General features: G+C 33.2%; 2 protein-coding genes across 2 annotated transcripts; both read left to right on the top strand.

The window, feature by feature from the left end:
* Window positions 1-2,503: 2,503 nt before the first annotated feature.
* On the top strand, window positions 2,504-8,010 carry LOC133803282 (uncharacterized). The gene is made up of 13 exons (XM_062241260.1): window positions 2,504-2,780; window positions 2,928-3,018; window positions 3,085-3,277; window positions 3,384-3,474; window positions 3,756-3,791; window positions 3,913-4,011; window positions 4,115-4,245; window positions 4,355-4,403; window positions 4,499-4,588; window positions 4,665-4,718; window positions 5,000-5,065; window positions 7,472-7,569; window positions 7,662-8,010. The coding sequence occupies exons 1-13, from the start codon at window positions 2,703-2,705 to the stop codon at window positions 7,726-7,728; spliced, it is 1,143 nt and encodes a 380-aa protein (XP_062097244.1). The 5' UTR covers window positions 2,504-2,702; the 3' UTR covers window positions 7,729-8,010.
* Window positions 8,011-11,000: 2,990 nt separating this feature from the next.
* LOC133804093 (tubulin beta chain) lies at window positions 11,001-14,546 on the top strand. The gene is made up of 3 exons (XM_062242247.1): window positions 11,001-11,494; window positions 13,176-13,445; window positions 13,547-14,546. The coding sequence occupies exons 1-3, from the start codon at window positions 11,095-11,097 to the stop codon at window positions 14,227-14,229; spliced, it is 1,353 nt and encodes a 450-aa protein (XP_062098231.1). The 5' UTR covers window positions 11,001-11,094; the 3' UTR covers window positions 14,230-14,546.
* The last annotated feature ends 2,655 nt before the right edge of the window (window positions 14,547-17,201 follow it).

Here is a 17,201-nt window from a genome sequence, read left to right on the forward strand (position 1 = left end):
AAGAAGTGTTGGTGGGCTGTGGCAGGCGAGAAAGTGGGTGCACGGGTTGGAGAGCTGGTGTTGAAACCGTGGGGCTTGAGCTACTGAAGGGAGGGAAGCAGCTAGGTGTGGGCCTCTGGAGGCGGGCGGGCGGGCCCGTGGTTGGAGGAAAGGAGAAACCGAAGGTGGGTTGGCTACTTCGTGGGCTTGGCTGAGGCAAACGGGCCCAAGTGGCTGCTGGGGTGGAAGGTGAGCTTTTGCTTGCTTATGGCATTTTAAAAATGCCATTTTTTCTTTCTTGCTTTAGCTTTTTATTATTTTTTCCAAACACAAACATATCACAAATTCCCTAACAAAATAAACATAAAATAAATCATAATAAAATATTTTCATTATAAAATAAATCAAGTTAATTCTTTGAAAATATTAATTATAACTTAATTTATATTTAACATTTAAGCTCAGTAATACAACATTTTTTTACCTCAAATTAAACTACAATAATTCAAATAATTAACTACAACATTTTACAACAAAATAACTATAAAAACACACAAAAATATATAAAAATCAAAATAAATTTAAAATTACTTTAAAACTTAATAAATCAATTAAAAACTAAAGAATTAAGCAACAATTAACACATAAAAAGTGGTAAAATAACTCTATTTTTTAGAGTTATCAAGTTAGTGGCTCTATAATTGCTAGCAAACATGTTGGCTAGCACACTGACTACTCCTATCCGAGAGCGCATTAAGGAGAACTTGGAGAGAGATCCAATTGTGAAGACCATCATGAACCTCGTAAAAGAAGGAAAAAATCGCCAATTTTGGGTGGAAGATGATCTTTTGTGGGCCAAAGGTGGTCGTTTGTATGTTCCCAAAACTGAAGATTTGGGGAGGAAACTGATGAGTGAGTGTCACAACACCTTGTGGGCGGGTCATCCAGGGTGGCAGAGGACACATGCCCTTTTGAAGCAAGGCTACTACTGGCCACAAATGAGCGACAATATAGTAGAGTACACCAAGACCTGCCTCACCTGCCAGCAAGACAAAGTGGAGAAGTATAAGACGCCTGGGTTGTTAGAACCTTTGTTAGTCCCAAGCCGACCATGGAGAGTGTGTCGCTTGACTTCATTACTAGTTTGCCGAAGACAGGAGACTTGAGTGCGATCTTGGTGATCATGGACAGATTTTCAATGTATGCAACACTCATATCAGTGTCGAAGTATTGCTCGACAAAAGAGACAAGAAGACTTTTCTTTAAGTACGTTGTTAAGTATTGGGAAGTACCCCAAAATATAGTCAGTGACCGAGATGGAAGATTCACAGGGACCTTTTGGTCCGAGTTATTCAATCTTTTGGGCTCACAACTAAACATCTCCACGAACTATCATCCACAAACGGAAGGAAAGACTAAAAGATTCAATGGGATGCTGGAAGAGTACGTGCACCATTTTGTCAATGCCAACCAAAAGAATTAGTCGCAACTACTTGATGTAGCTCAATTTTGCTTCAACTCTCAGAAGAGTTCTTCGTCAAACAAGAGCGCTTTTGAAGTTATCAACAGTCAACATCCACTGTTACCCCACACAGTGGACGAATACTAAGGGAGAAATCCAAGAGCCTTTAATTTCACGAAAGACTGGAAGAAAACCACGGAGATTGCCCGAGTCAATCTAGGGAATGCTTCAAAGAGAATGAAGAAGTGGGCAGACCAAAAAAGACGACCGCTGGAAAGGCGACTTAGTGATGATCAAACTAAGGCCCGAACAATTGAGATTATGAGGGAATAAGGACATTAGACTCGTCCGCAAATACGAGGGTCTTGTTCCAATCATCTCGAAAGTGAGTCTAACCTCCTACAAAGTCAGCTTACCAGAATGGATGAAGATACACCCCGTCTTGCACGTCAGCAACCTCAAACCATATCATGAAGATCTAGCTCGCAACTAGCCTACCAGAGAAGGAGTCAACGTCAAGCCACGAAGCAGCAGACAACCTGAAGAAATCCTAGCAGAGAGGACCGTGGTCGTAGACAGAAAGAAGAAGAAAGAGTTTCTAGTGAAGTGGAAATGGCTCGCAGATGAATAAATTTGTAGGGAAATGGCGGAGGACTTGCACAAGCTTACACAGAAGATTGAAGATCAACAAGGAGCAGGTTCTTCGAGGATGCCGAAGAACTAAGTGGGGGAGGTTCTTCGAGCACGCCCTATCAAGACCATATATGAATAAAATGACGTTTATCCATGGCTCGTTGTGTATGCTTTCTTTATGGTCTATGTGTTGTTTGTTTGTTACTTTCATTGGGCCATCATGTGTCATTTGTCTATGTTGTATGCTCTAGTTATTGTGTGAGATGTTGTGTTTAGATGACTTGTTTTGTGCTTGCTCATGCTTCATTATTACTCTTACATGTACGAGACTTGTATCGTGGCTAGCCGATAGGCTTGTTTGCTATATGTATGAGTTTTATGGTGACTTGCTAGCTGAATGTGCTAATAAGTGCTGCACGTTCCGTCAATTTAACGGGTGACTCCGAGCACCCCTATTTTCTGAAGCAATTTTTTGTTTATTAATGCTAATAAGGCATGTAGCTTTTGTCTCTCTTTCTCCGATTCCTTACAAAACACAAATCGAAGCAAAGACAAGAAAAGAGTGGTCGGTTGTTCTGAGTTTCCAGTAGACCGGAGCTGATCACCGGAAGTCACTCTCCGACCAAACATGTCCTCCGAGAATGTTCATCCTCTCATCGCTGCTCAGCTCAATTATCTCGTTTCTCATTTTCCTCTTTCCATTAAGGTAAACCCTCTCTTTTTTCCTTTTCTCTAATTAAACTTCAAAGTAAGCAAATCTCGTTTTCCTTTCTCTTAATTTTCTCGGGAAACAATCAGAAAAAGAAAAATCATTCCTTCATTATGGGTCTGAGTGAAATTTGTTTTTTTACAGATTGAGCAGATGTGGTCTGGTAGCAAATACTACCCTGGAACTCTTGATCGGTTCACTCTAGCTATACCCTATTGTCTAGACTTTCTCAAATGTGAGTATCGTATAAAATTATATACTTTATCGGTTTCGTTTTTATAACAAGTTCAACTTATTTTAGGGGATATTGTATTTGATGCGGAGTCTCCGTTTTCTGCTCCGGATGTAATATTTGGAGCTGAAGACGAAACCTTTAATCCATTTCTTCTGATGGGTGGTGATGGAGAAGGTTACTTAAAGTCTCCGAAGAACTGTTTTAGTGATTGGAATGGCAAAGACCCTACTCAGCTTATGTTTCTTGTTCAACAACTCAGGTAAGGAGCTCACTACAATGGGTTTTGGTTACGTTTTAGAATTTTCTTGAAGACAATGTAGTTCGTGGACAACATGGTTGTGGATGATATTTACTTATTTGAATAGGGATCAATACAAGTCCTACCAGAACAGGCTTGTTGGGGAGGTTGATGATGATAGGTTGAAATTTGAAGTTGGTACAATGTTACCTAGAGAGGTAATAATTAACTAAAATTATGTGGATCCATAATAATTTCGGATGCTAATTGAATTAAGTTGTTAGACTATGACACTTCTGATCAAAACTGAATAACTGATATTCATCAATTGGGTTGAATCTTAAAATTTAACTTATTTGACATATTAAATAACCATATGTCATGTTCATCGGCTGAAGCATATTTGTATTATGAGACGTGCATATTTATGTTAAGGATATTTGGATTTGAATATGGTTCCTATAACAGATTGTTTTAACTATTGTTTACTTCGCATCAGGGGATTGAAATGCATACGGTATCTGGGGTTGAAAAGGTATTTTTCCAAAGCAGAATGTACTTTTTCAATTTAAATGCAGGAGCTTTTTAATGCTGAATATGCCTTTTCTTATGGCTTTTCATTATGTGTGGTTTTTACACCTTTGAATGTAGCGTAGCCAGAAGAAGTCAAATTTGCAATACCTTTAATGGACATGGACATAAATAAAATGGTTATTGGATGCCCTTGGAGACTTCCACAGAAGATATACTTACAGGTCACATTTGTCCCCTTTACTCTCTCACTCATCTTCTCATTTCCACATGTCTTCGATGCCCCTTTCACATTTTTGTTTATAACAGTGTTATATGACTTTGCAGGTCATATATCCTGTTGGGAAAAAAAATGTTTCTACTCCTTCAGCTCCTCGGGTGAAATTATTTTCCACCTCCGAGTTGAAGGCACTGTTTCTCATTGAAGATGTTAAGCTTCCTGTGTGGGTGGATGGAATGTAGGTCTCTCATATTGTCACATATTTATTATGCCCTATGTATGTCTTCTCAATTTGACCTCTGTTGTTTATTGGCTGTTCTGATTCTAATAGTTTTCTTCTTTCATAGGTGCATGGCTGAATATCTTCCCCATCTGGAAGAATCTCTGGCAAAACAGGTCAACTGCATATGTTATGTTTCATTTCTTTTTGGTAATAACTGGAAGCATGAGTTTTTAATATGATTAGAACTTTATTTGATCTACTTTTTAAGGTCTCGGAGGCTGTTAACTTAATTGATGTTAGAAGACAATTTATTGAGGCATTAGCCCTTGTGTTTGGCAGACCTTTAGAAGCTGATCCAGTAAGCATCCAAGCCATGTATTATTTACAAAATAAATATAACTTTTAGTAACCAGCCTCAAATTCTATTTTGACAGGTTTTTTGTAGAAGGGCAACATTCCTTGCTTGCTCTGGAGTATTTACATTCATGGTATTATATGACATTGGTTGTTATTTGTTTTATTTTTCTTCAAGTCATTCGTTATTTGGAGTAGTGACAAATTCAGATTCACTTCCTAGTTAATATTTTACTTTAATGCATGGAATATTGGGTGGATTAGAGGGCATAAGACTGGTTATTTTTTGAACCACATGTGTGTGTGACTGGTTCGGGTTCAAGTCACTGTAACTGTAAATGTATATCTTAATTTGCTGCATATCTTTACTCTCAAGTTGCTGCTGATCACTCCTTTCTGTATTTTGTTGTTTCAGGTTCACTTCCATATTTCAACTCAGTTTCCAAGGCAACATCCAATTCTGATACTTCAAAGTTCCCAGGTAACAATATTCTTTTCCTAATCTTAAAATGTTTGTACGCATGTCTATTTTGTCACTTATATGTCTTGCCAGTAAGCTGGTTGGATGACGTCCGAACAAGTTAGTTCTTTTTCTGCTGCAACTATTTAGTTACCTCAGCTTTGAGTGGTAAAGTGGCTTAGTTAAGCAATATGGTTATAATCAAGTACTTTTTTCCGTTCACAATGTAAAAGTTAATTTAACGAGTAATGATATGTGCACCAAAACATTACACCAACTGACGTGACAGTTTCTTTAATCAATCGCATTTATTTTAGACGAGATCATCTGTTTTAAAAAATAGTACCACATCAGTTGGTGTAATATTTTAGTGCATATATTATTTTAATTTAATATATTGCTTCAACAAGTCATATTATTGGATTGAGCAACTATTTTTTATTTTATTTATTATCTAATTTGTTCTTGAACCACACCAACAAACAAAATAATTACTTGTGCCTGTTCCCTGTGAAAATATTTTGATAAGTTACCTGATACCTTTAAAATTAAGCGTTCTTTTCATTGTTCTCCATGTAGAGTCAAATTAAGTATATCAACTGTCCTTAAGTCATTCAGCACTTAAAATTGAACCTCACCACATGACTTGCTTGTTCAATGTAAGAGAAAACATAGTAAATCCCAAGGAAGTCATTTTCAGCCTAGGATATAAAAATTTATGCTGCTAATTAGAATTTTAATTATTAAGGGCCTGTTTGGTATTGTAATATGTTTTTTATTTTCAAAGTTGTATTTTCAGAAATAAGATCAGAAAACAGTTTTTGTAGTTTAAAAAAAAATACGAGATGTTTGGTTAATGCTTTCTAAAAAACAATTTTTTAGTTTTTATTTTTTTAAAAAATCTTAAATAAAAAATTAATAATCATATTTACAAAGAAAAATCTTTTAAAAGTTTGTACTAAATAATGAGATAAAATAATGTGAAATAAAAAGTGATGAAAAATAAAGAAAGTAAGAAAATTTGAGAAAAGAGAAAGTGATGAAAGATAATTTGAGAAGAAAGAAAGTGATACGAGATGATAGAGAAACAGAAAGTGATGAGAAAGAAAGTGAAGAGAGAGAAGTGAGGAGAGAGAAAAAATGAGGAGAGTAAAAATGATAAAAGAGAAAATGATGAGATAGAAAGTGATGAAAGAAATTGATTTTAGAAAAAAATAAGGAAAGCAAAAGTGATGATGCGAGAGAATCTGATGTGAGATTAAGAAAAAAGATGGACAAAAAATATTTTGAGAACAATAGAAAATAACTTTTTCTTATAAAAATTTTATATTTTTTGTAATTTTGTTTTTAAATTTTTTTGAAAACAATGTCAAATCCCCTTATTTTCAAAAAAAGTTTTTAGCTTTTAAAAACAAAAAATAATCTTTTAATTATGGAGCCAAACACCCTCTTCTAGGGTCTGATTGGTTCGCGATTAGAAAACTGTATTTTTGAAAAGTGAGATTCTGAAATGAAAATATGAATTTAGTGACTAAAATCATGTTTCTGAAAATGTGATTGGTTCAATGTCATTAAACTGTTTTTGAGTTTAAAAAAAATGAATTTGTGATTGGTATTAAATTTGAAAATATAATAGAAACTAATTACGTGATTGGAACATGAATATTATTTTAATTTTATATACATAAGTTGTATAATATTAAATTTTGATTTATCAATAGATTTAATTAAGTAAAATTTAATTATAATGATAAATTAAAATTTAATAATAATTATTGATTAAATTCATAACAATATTGCATTGTCATCTATAAAAGACACATGTTATTTTTGAATTGGGCATCCTAAATGTCATAAAATGTTCCATAAACACCTTATTACTAGTGGGAACATACTCAAGTCATAAAAATTGGCAAAAAAAAAAAATACAAGTAATGATACAGAGGATAGGAGTAGAGAGAACAAACAAACCTGATTTTGACTTTAGGTTTTTGGAGAAAAAATCACAAAACAGAGAAAACGTGAAATTGTTGTTTTCTAAATTACAACACAAAATTAGAATTCTGATTATGATATAATTTTCAAAAACAATTTACCAATTAGATATTTTGGTAGGTCCTCCAAATTTTGAGTTTTCAAAATCATAAAATCATTTCCAAATCAACTACCAATCACACCCTTATGTTTTCTAAGGACTTAGCTTTTAAGATCAACTGGTTAAGAATGAAAAGGGCAGTGCTTGAATAATGGATTTCAGAATAATGGACATAAGTAAACTATAATGTATCTTGGCGAGACTTCTCTAAAAGGGTTAATAAATCTTTGTATTTGTTGGTTTCATGAAAGGTTAACAGTTAATTAAAAATTTATATGGTCTGTTACTAGAAGTCTGTCACTCACACTAGGTATATTAATGTATTGATGCAGCATTTTAACTCCCAAGGAGCACCAATTAAGTCTCATCAGCTAGTGGATTATCCTTGGAGTCCAAGATGGGAACCATCACTAATGGCGGGGCGGATTTTGTGAGTTCATTAGCTAGCACATGTTTTTAGCTCGACTGTAACACCACTTTTTTCTTGTGAAATTTTGCTGATGTGGTTCATCTTTTGATCAGTGAATATTTGGTGGACGAGGCTTTGAACTTCAAGAGACACTGCAATGAGGCTCAACTCCAGCACTAATGTAATTGGTGGGTGTTACTGTGTTGTCTTGGCAACCCAGTTGTGTAAAGAAGTTATGAACCGTGGAAAACTCTTGTTTGCTGTTGTTGAATATGATTATGGTCCAAAAGAGTAGTCAGTCACTTGTGTATTTTGTACGGTTTTTTTTATATGTTAATATTATTAGCCTAGTAGGAAGGTTAGCAATGGCAAGAGAAAGTTGGCCTCATCTGAACTGAGATACTAACTTTAAAATACTTTGAAGTAAAAATGTTAACCTAAGTTAAGTTTGTTGTTATTCTACCACACTGGTTTCTATCAATTTGCTTGCCCCATCCCGGCGGCCAATGCAAGCCTAAGTTGTATTGAGTATCTGCCCACCCCATTACACTCACCTGCTTTTGAGTTCCAATTTGTTTAATACATTTAAAATACATTTAAAACGTAGCATATTCACACACAAAGTTGCAGCTAACAAAAGCCAAACGCAGATGTGTTCATAGACATAGTAATACTCTTCTTTTTGTCTTAAGTTCAAATCTTCCCTATTCTAATGTCAAAAAAATAAAAATAAAATCCAAGCGTTGACTGTTCTTACTGTCGAATGTCGATGCCATCTTCTTGGGAGAGACGTGGTGTGAGCAAGGGCCAAGGCTAGAGAATAAGAACGAGGGGTAGTTCTTCGTACAAGGAGGCTGTTTGATGGATGTTGATAAACTAGGTCAGGATTTTGGGAAGCTTTGAAACCATTATTGTACTTTGTATATATAATAATAATTTGATTATATGTTGGAAAATTACACGTGTGCTATGCTATGCTATGTAATGTACATGTTTGTTCCATTGCATTACTTTGTCAGAAAGTCACTCGCCCTGTTGTGTGTGACAGTCACTTGATAAGTAAGTGATTAGACGGTGCTTTGTTTTTTTTTTTTTTTTAAGGATAATGTGCAATTAAATACATATATAAAAATTTTAGCAGTAAAACTACTCAAATAATTAAAAATTTTGTAGTTAAATATCATTGAAAAAATTTGACGGCAAAAATAATTAAGTAGTGAATTTTATTACACTTAATTATTTATCGTTAAGTTAATTATTAAAATTAACTTTATGATACACGTGACAACTTCCAATTTGTCTATTATTTTATTTTTAAATATTTTAAAATTAATTAAAAATTTAGAAAAAAAAATTAAAAAAATCAATTCCTAAAAAAATAACATATTTTAAATTTATAAAAAATTAAAACATGTATTTTAACAACTAAAAAATAACATTATTTGATGAAAAATCTAAATAAAAATCATAAAATTTTCATTTTTAATCAAAATGAAATTTTTATGAATTTATTTAGAATTTTCATTAAATTAATGTTTTTTAGTTTAAAAACACTTGTGTTAATATTTTGGAATTTAAAATATTTTATTTTATTTTTTATGAATTTTTAATTATTTTTAAAATATTTAAAAACTAAACTTTTAGGAATTAAAATATATATTTAAATATTTTCTTGAATTATTTAATATTTTAAAAATATTTCGGACGAATTTGACGTGTCCTATATGATTAGTTTTAAGAAAATCCACTATTTAAGTAGTTTTATTATTAAAATTTTTATATGGGTATTTAATTGCAAGAATTTTAATTACTTGAGAGTTTTGCTGTCAAAATTTTTACATAAGTATTTAACTACAAGATTTATATCTACTTAAGTACTTTTACTGTCATTATCTCTTTTTTTAATGCAAAATAATACTAAAACTAAAAAAACATTTTCATACACCTTTGAACAAAAATCCTTTAACGGCTATATTTTTTGGAATTGAAGGCATTTTTGACGTAAGTGATTAATCAAATTAAAAAGTAGATTGATTATAGGGAATTTACCTATTTGGTACCCTATATTTTTGCAAAGTATTATTTTGGTACCCTCTGTTTTCAATAATGCTCATAGTACCCTGTATTTTAAAATTATACATATTTAATACCCTAGACTCAGATTTGATAGATAAAATTTTGTCAATATGATCAAACTGTCATCAGTTATATGTAATTAAATTTAAAATTGGAACTTACATAATTGATAGCAGTTTGATTAAATTGATAAAATTTTATTAATTAAATTTGAGTTTAGGGTACCAAATATGTACGATTTTAAAATACAGAGTACCATATGAGCATTATTAAAAACAGAAGTACCAAAATGATACTTTGCAAAAACACAGAGTACCAAATGATTACCTACTCTTGATTATATTAAATTAACCTCAAATTGATAGTGTTCTATACCCATTTAATGGGTTCACCTGCTGAACAATAGATCCACAGCAAAGCAAAGATTTCACATGAAGAAAAAGGAAAAAAAAGAAGAATAATTTTGTTTTTGAAAATAGAAATAAATGCCCTAAAAAAAGAAAGAAAATAAAAATAAGGGAAATACTAATTTAATTCTTGAATTTTTCTCAAATGCGAGATCGGTCACAGTCATTTGTTAAATGGCAATTCGGATCTTGTATTTTACAAAACAGATCAAAATAACACTTTATATCTAATTTTAGTAAAAAAAATTCAAATATAATATTTTATTATCAGCTTTTCGACCATTTTTTCTGCTTCTCTAAATTTATCGCATCACTAACGACCCGATAATTGATCTTTGAAAAATATTTTGAGCAAAATCAAATCAGAATATTATTTTGATTTATTTTATAATACGGAGGATTTGAATTATCATTTAATAATACACCAAAATCGATAACGTAATGGGAAAAAATACGCAAAAAATAATATTTTTTCTAAAAAGTAATGGTAAAAAATAATGAAAGATAAATTGACAGCATTGCAGTCACATGCTTTTTCCGACATGGTGTTGGTGTGATGTGATCCAAAATCTCCTTACAGAAGGTAAGCCCAGCCCATCTTAAAGTGGCCGCAGAGTAAAATCAAAGCGGCAACGTTTCATCCCATGCATTAGGCGGTTTCTGTCAAAAAATGAAAGATAAACGGACGTGCCCGAAATAAATGCGAAACGGTGCGTGGTGTGGGCACAGCGTCTTAACGTGGGCACCCAAGACAGCAGTTAGTTGCCTAGTTGGCACTAGTGTCCGTACTCTCTTGCTGTCACACCCAACCCAACTCAGAAATATAATATATATTATTAAAATATTTAATTAATTAAAAATTTTAATTTAAAAAATATATATAATAAATGAAAATACTTTAAAAATATCCCGCTCTAGGATATTACATTCTTAACCTCCGAATCTCCCTCTCTCCCACCCTCAAACTCACTTCTTTATATTTCTCTCTTCTACTTCCTTTCTCCGCCTCTCTGCATAGATTTTCTCTCTCTGAACCCCAAACCTTGAATCGTTTTCTTCGACAATGAGGGAAATCTTGCATATCCAAGGAGGTCAATGTGGTAACCAGATCGGTTCCAAGTTCTGGGAAGTAATCTGTAACGAGCATGGTGTAGACCCAACCGGGAGGTACCAGAGCGATGGTGCTGCTGATCTTCAGTTGGAGAGGATTAATGTCTACTACAATGAGGCTTCTGGAGGAAGGTACGTTCCTCGGGCTGTTCTTATGGATCTCGAACCTGGAACCATGGATAGCATCAGATCGGGTCCGTATGGACAGATCTTTCGCCCTGATAACTTCGTTTTCGGCCAATCCGGTGCTGGAAACAATTGGGCCAAAGGTCACTACACCGAAGGCGCTGAGTTGATCGATTCGGTTCTTGATGTTGTTCGCAAAGAGGCTGAGAATTGTGACTGTCTCCAAGGTAATGTTGGATCTGAATTTTTTAGTTTATTTCGTTCATGTGTGTGATTATATGAATCTTGTTTGAGTGAATTGGCGAATTGGAATCTTATTTTGAGAGTATCGACTACTTAAAAAATTTGTTTAATTTGTACAGAACTTATTGGATTGGTTTGATTTGTGGAAACCATATTTGATGTGATTTTATAGTGGTTGTGATTTGTGAATTTGAAATAATTAATTATTTCTCTTGGCTTTTTGATATATTTATGTTCTAAATTACTTGTAATTGAATATTATACTAACGCGATGCAATATCCGTCAAATTTATTTTATTGATTTGAAGCATTTTAGCAAACTTTAAACTTAAGAATTCACAGTTCTGTATTTTCTGCACTTTTATTTTTTTATGAGCATCATTCATTCATTATTTGAATGCATTTGTTTTTGTGTTTGTTTCTAAAAAAAAAGTCTCAACTTTGTTTTGTTTGATCTTATTCACGACTTAAATAATTGGATTGGATGGATTTAAGATACAGTAATGGTCTTATTCATGACTTAAATAATTGGACATGATGAAGTTGAGATACAGAAATGGGCAGGTTCCTCGGTTTTTGTGCCTGTTACAGAGTAGTAAATCTGTCTCAGTGGGTAATGTAACCTCAAAGTTTGTTGATATGTTTCCTTATGTTTGTACTGTTTCTTCGGCTCTTTAGTGTTTGGTACTTTGATCTGTGCATTGCATCTAACCGTGGTAGGATTTTGTATATATTTTTTTCTTTTTCCTTTTCTAATAGTCGTGTTGAATTTGTCAAAGTAATATATAGTAATATAGCGCAAGACCTGATGATGCGACTTTAATTTATAAGATAGTACTCCATGCTGCACACACATTTATTGTATTTTATTATTGAATTTCTTTGACTGTATTTTGTATAAAAGAGATATATGAGAAATCTATTTTCTTTAATGGTAGATAAAAATCATTTGTTGCTTTGGTAGTGTGCTGATACACTTATTATATTGCTTCTGGATTTGGATTGGGGTTAGGCACACATATTCATATAATACATGCCGATAAGGCTGAGTTGTTTGCAGGCCCCATTTTTGTCTGGCGTGGAGACAGTCATGATAGAATCTTATACTATCTTTTAAGATTTTCTTTTCAAAAAATTAATTATGTAAATATCTGTTTTCTGTCATTATTTGATGGCCCAACCATTCCGGATGTATAAATATATATATATATATATTTATATACACACCGACATATATTTAATATTTTGACCAATGTATTGAATAGAAATTTATCAAACCCGGGGCAAGGACTGATTGGTCCTGTTTTCGCCGGAAAGTTCTCTAACTCGTAATTTTCGAAGTCTCGTTGAAAGCATTGACTCTACAGTGACTTTACTAATCTTTTACTTATGAAAGTAATTTATTTTTACTACACTAGTCTCTAATTGTCACGACACTGAATAATATCGACGACACAAAAAGCTCGGAACATCATTTAGAGAAAACATTTGCAAGAATGGAGATAAAAATGTATAATTTGCCTTAAGACATATGAACTAGATAATGGACTGTAAAAGCCTCCCAATTCTCAATACATCCTTTCTTATCATGGATTAGTAAAGATCACTGGTTTTATTTTATTATTATTATTGTTATTTAACCAGTCATTTCTCGCTTTGGATCAGGTTTTCAGGTATGTCACTCACTTGGAGGAGGTACTGGTTCTGGCATGGGGACACTTCTCATATCGAAGATCAGAGAGGAATACCCAGATAGAATGATGCTCACATTCTCAGTTTTTCCTTCTCCAAAGGTTTCTGACACCGTTGTGGAACCATACAATGCCACCCTCTCAGTGCATCAACTGGTTGAAAACGCTGATGAGTGCATGGTACTTGATAACGAAGCACTTTATGATATTTGCTTCAGGACTCTAAAGCTCAGCACACCAAGCTGTAAGTATTAATTTGTGTATATTTCTTCCATTAGCTGTAACACCACAAATCATGACAATCTTTTTACAGTGCCTGATTTTTCTGCTTCTGCCAATTTGCAGTTGGTGACTTGAACCATTTGATATCTGCAACTATGAGTGGTGTAACTTGCTGCCTGAGGTTCCCTGGACAACTCAACTCGGACCTTCGTAAGCTGGCTGTTAATTTGATTCCATTCCCACGACTTCACTTCTTCATGGTGGGGTTTGCGCCTCTGACTTCTCGTGGATCCCAGCAGTACATTTCCCTCACTGTGCCAGAGCTTACTCAGCAAATGTGGGATGCCAAGAACATGATGTGTGCAGCTGACCCTCGCCATGGTCGATACCTGACTGCCTCGGCTATGTTTAGGGGTAAGATGAGTACTAAAGAGGTGGACGAACAGATGATCAATGTGCAAAACAAGAACTCATCCTACTTTGTTGAGTGGATCCCAAACAACGTGAAATCAAGTGTTTGTGATATTCCACCATTGGGGCTTAAAATGGCATCTACTTTCGTCGGTAACTCGACGTCGATCCAGGAGATGTTCAGGAGGGTGAGCGAGCAGTTCACAGCTATGTTCCGTCGCAAGGCGTTTTTGCACTGGTACACAGGGGAAGGCATGGACGAGATGGAGTTCACAGAGGCAGAGAGTAACATGAATGATTTGGTCGCTGAGTACCAACAATACCAGGACGCCACTGCTGATGAGGAAGGTGAATATGAGGAAGAGGAAGATCTAGGTGCGAGCTACGAGAACTAAAATCTTGGATTGGAACTGAAGTCTACGCTTTGGAGGATTGTGGATCGTATGCCCATATTTCTCTCACCTGCTTATATGTTTGCTTAGATAAATATCAACCTGTTTTTGTTTGCTCTACTCATTTGTTTGTTATTTCATTTTTAAGAGACGACCCCTGTTGCTGTTCTTCCTTTCCAATTATTTGAATAAATATTATATATTCGAGGGAATGACGTGTTAGGTTCCCATGCATTTTGATATTAAGATTTTCTCTCTTTTGGGGTTGTATGTATGTATCTGTGAAACTTAAATGTGCGTAACAATGATTAAATTTAGTACTTCTGGATATATATATATACATATATATACACACACATATCGGTACTACGTAAACTCGAGCAAAAGTTTTCTTCGCAAATTCATAAACGACAATATGCAGGTAAAAACGACAACGTAGACAGAGACGACGAAGCTATAAGTGAGACATTCCCTTGCAAATTCACATACGACAACGATAAGATTGAAGAGACGACAAAGTTAATTACCTTGCACAAAATAAAAGAAACGACGACAATTTGGAAAGAAAAAAAAGATATGGTCACAAACGGCAACATATATGATAGCGAAAGTTGCTCCAGCGCTACATCACAACGACAATAAATTTAAATAAAAAGTAACAGCGTCATCAGTTGGGGAGTTAACAAAATGAGAACGCCTGTATTTACATAACTAGACGCTATCATGATAACGGTTTTTGGCATATATTTCATTTCAATTTGTTATGAATGCACAATGCCCAAATTTGATATTTTGCTGGAGTTGTGAACTGTTTATAACAAAATGATGTGAATGTTTCCTAAACTATTTTACTTCTCTGTTAAACTGTGTTGAAAATTGATGCATAAATGGTTGATGAAAATAAACTGATTTATGTTTTTAGAATGTGTTGTGACATGGAACATATTCCGACGTCATATAGTTTAAAAGAATAAGACATCAAGAGTTTTGACGTCGAGCTACGTCTAAGGTCTTTGATGTCGAGCTACGTCTAAGGTTTTTGATGTTGGTTATAAAATCCCTTTTATGTAGTAGTGAAATGTCTAAATATTCATACAAAAATTAAAGTAATACTTCATAGAGCAATCTCTAATCTCTATTCAAATTACTCAATAAATTAACTCATGAAAAATACTAAAAGGTCACAAAATATATAAAATAATGAGTTAAGATAAAACAACTATTATTGATACCCTGAGTCTTTCCGTAATGAGAACAAAATTACTTTTACATAAAATGTTGTCAAATTTGGATTTTAAATTAATATTTAAAATCATCAGTATTCACAATTTTTAATTTTAAAAATACAAATACCAACGGTAATTTAACTCATTACTACAAAATAATTTAAAATATATTTTGATTGTGAAGAGCATTACAATTTGAGGGGAAAAAGGCTAATACGTCTAGGATTGGGGTTTCCTTAAAACTAATTGATGTTAAGTGGAGTAATTATTTCCTTTATAAGTATATTGTTGTTCCCATATATTTTCCTTGTGAGACTTTTTTTTATATCTAATACGCCCCCTCACGTTTTAGCCTGAAAATGTAGACATTATGAACGACCTTAGATACAATATGACCAAACGTAAATATTTGATAGAATGCCACAAGGTCGACTCAGGAAATTTGTGGGAATATAGGACATCACAAGTCTAGTCGGGAAATTTGTGGTTATACACGTTGTCCGAAACATGTCATAGAATCCAACATACATCAGCAAGGTCCCAAACCGAGGTCAAGAGTGGAGTGCAGTGGAAGTCGAACATGCTCTTGATACCATATTACAATTTGAGGGGGAAATGCCACTAGGACTAGGATTTGAGTTCCATCTTAAAACCAATTGGTGTTAAGTGGAGTCGCAATTTCCTTTATAAAGATATTGTTGTTCCCATATATTTTCTACATAAGACTTTTTTTACATCTAATAAATATGAAGAATAAAATATAGATGAGTATGTAAATAGAGGAAGTCAATGGGGATGGTTGGGTGGAGGATAACTTAGGGCAAGAACAATCGTAAATTTTATTTTGGTGTTGTTACTATACCAAAATGGTGGGATTTTAACACCATATTTTTTTTCCATTCTAATTAGGCCATCTCCAACCTATGCATCAAAATCATCTTCAACTTCAAAAATGCTAAATTTCCTTCTCCAACCTACCACTAACTTTATTTTTATTTTGATGTTATTCCACTATGTTAATTTGATGCAAGAGGTAAAATTACCCATATATCCATTTGTACAATTAATAATTACATATGTATCATTTATTAAATATAATAATTTAATTAATCTTTTATTAATTTTTGTTAGTTTTTAATTTTTAAAATATACACCAATATTATAAGAATAAATAAAAATTATACAACACAAAAATTAATTTATTTTTAGGAATACAATAATATTAAAAACATAAATTTTAAACACGAAATGAAATCAACAATAATTAAAAAAAAACAACAACAAATACAAGCAACATAAGCTAGAATAATTATTTAATAATCTGGGAGAGCATTTGGAGTTCTTCAATCACGTTTTGGAATTGTTGCTGGATCATCACATTTTTGGAACAAACATGTGTTGATATAATGACTGCGTGCATTATTATGCACCACATGATAATAGAAGATGAACATGATATTAATGCACCAATTAATGAATTGATGGATGCATTAGTACCAAATGTTGAGAATGTGGTCGATGAGAATACCAAATGTGAAGAATTTTTTAATCAATACAAACAAATCAAAGATAAAGAAGCTCACACTTCACTTTGAAATGCACTCATTGATAAAGAAGCTCAAAAATTAGTGTACAATCATTATTTGTACTTTTTCGCTTATTTATATTAAATATAATGTTTAATTTTCATAATGTAGCAATTTAAGTTAAGTTTATTAATAATTTTTACCATTTTTTTATTGATATAAA

This window comes from Humulus lupulus, chromosome X (assembly GCF_963169125.1).
Source record: "Humulus lupulus chromosome X, drHumLupu1.1, whole genome shotgun sequence".
NCBI classification, from domain to species: Eukaryota; Viridiplantae; Streptophyta; class Magnoliopsida; order Rosales; family Cannabaceae; genus Humulus; species Humulus lupulus.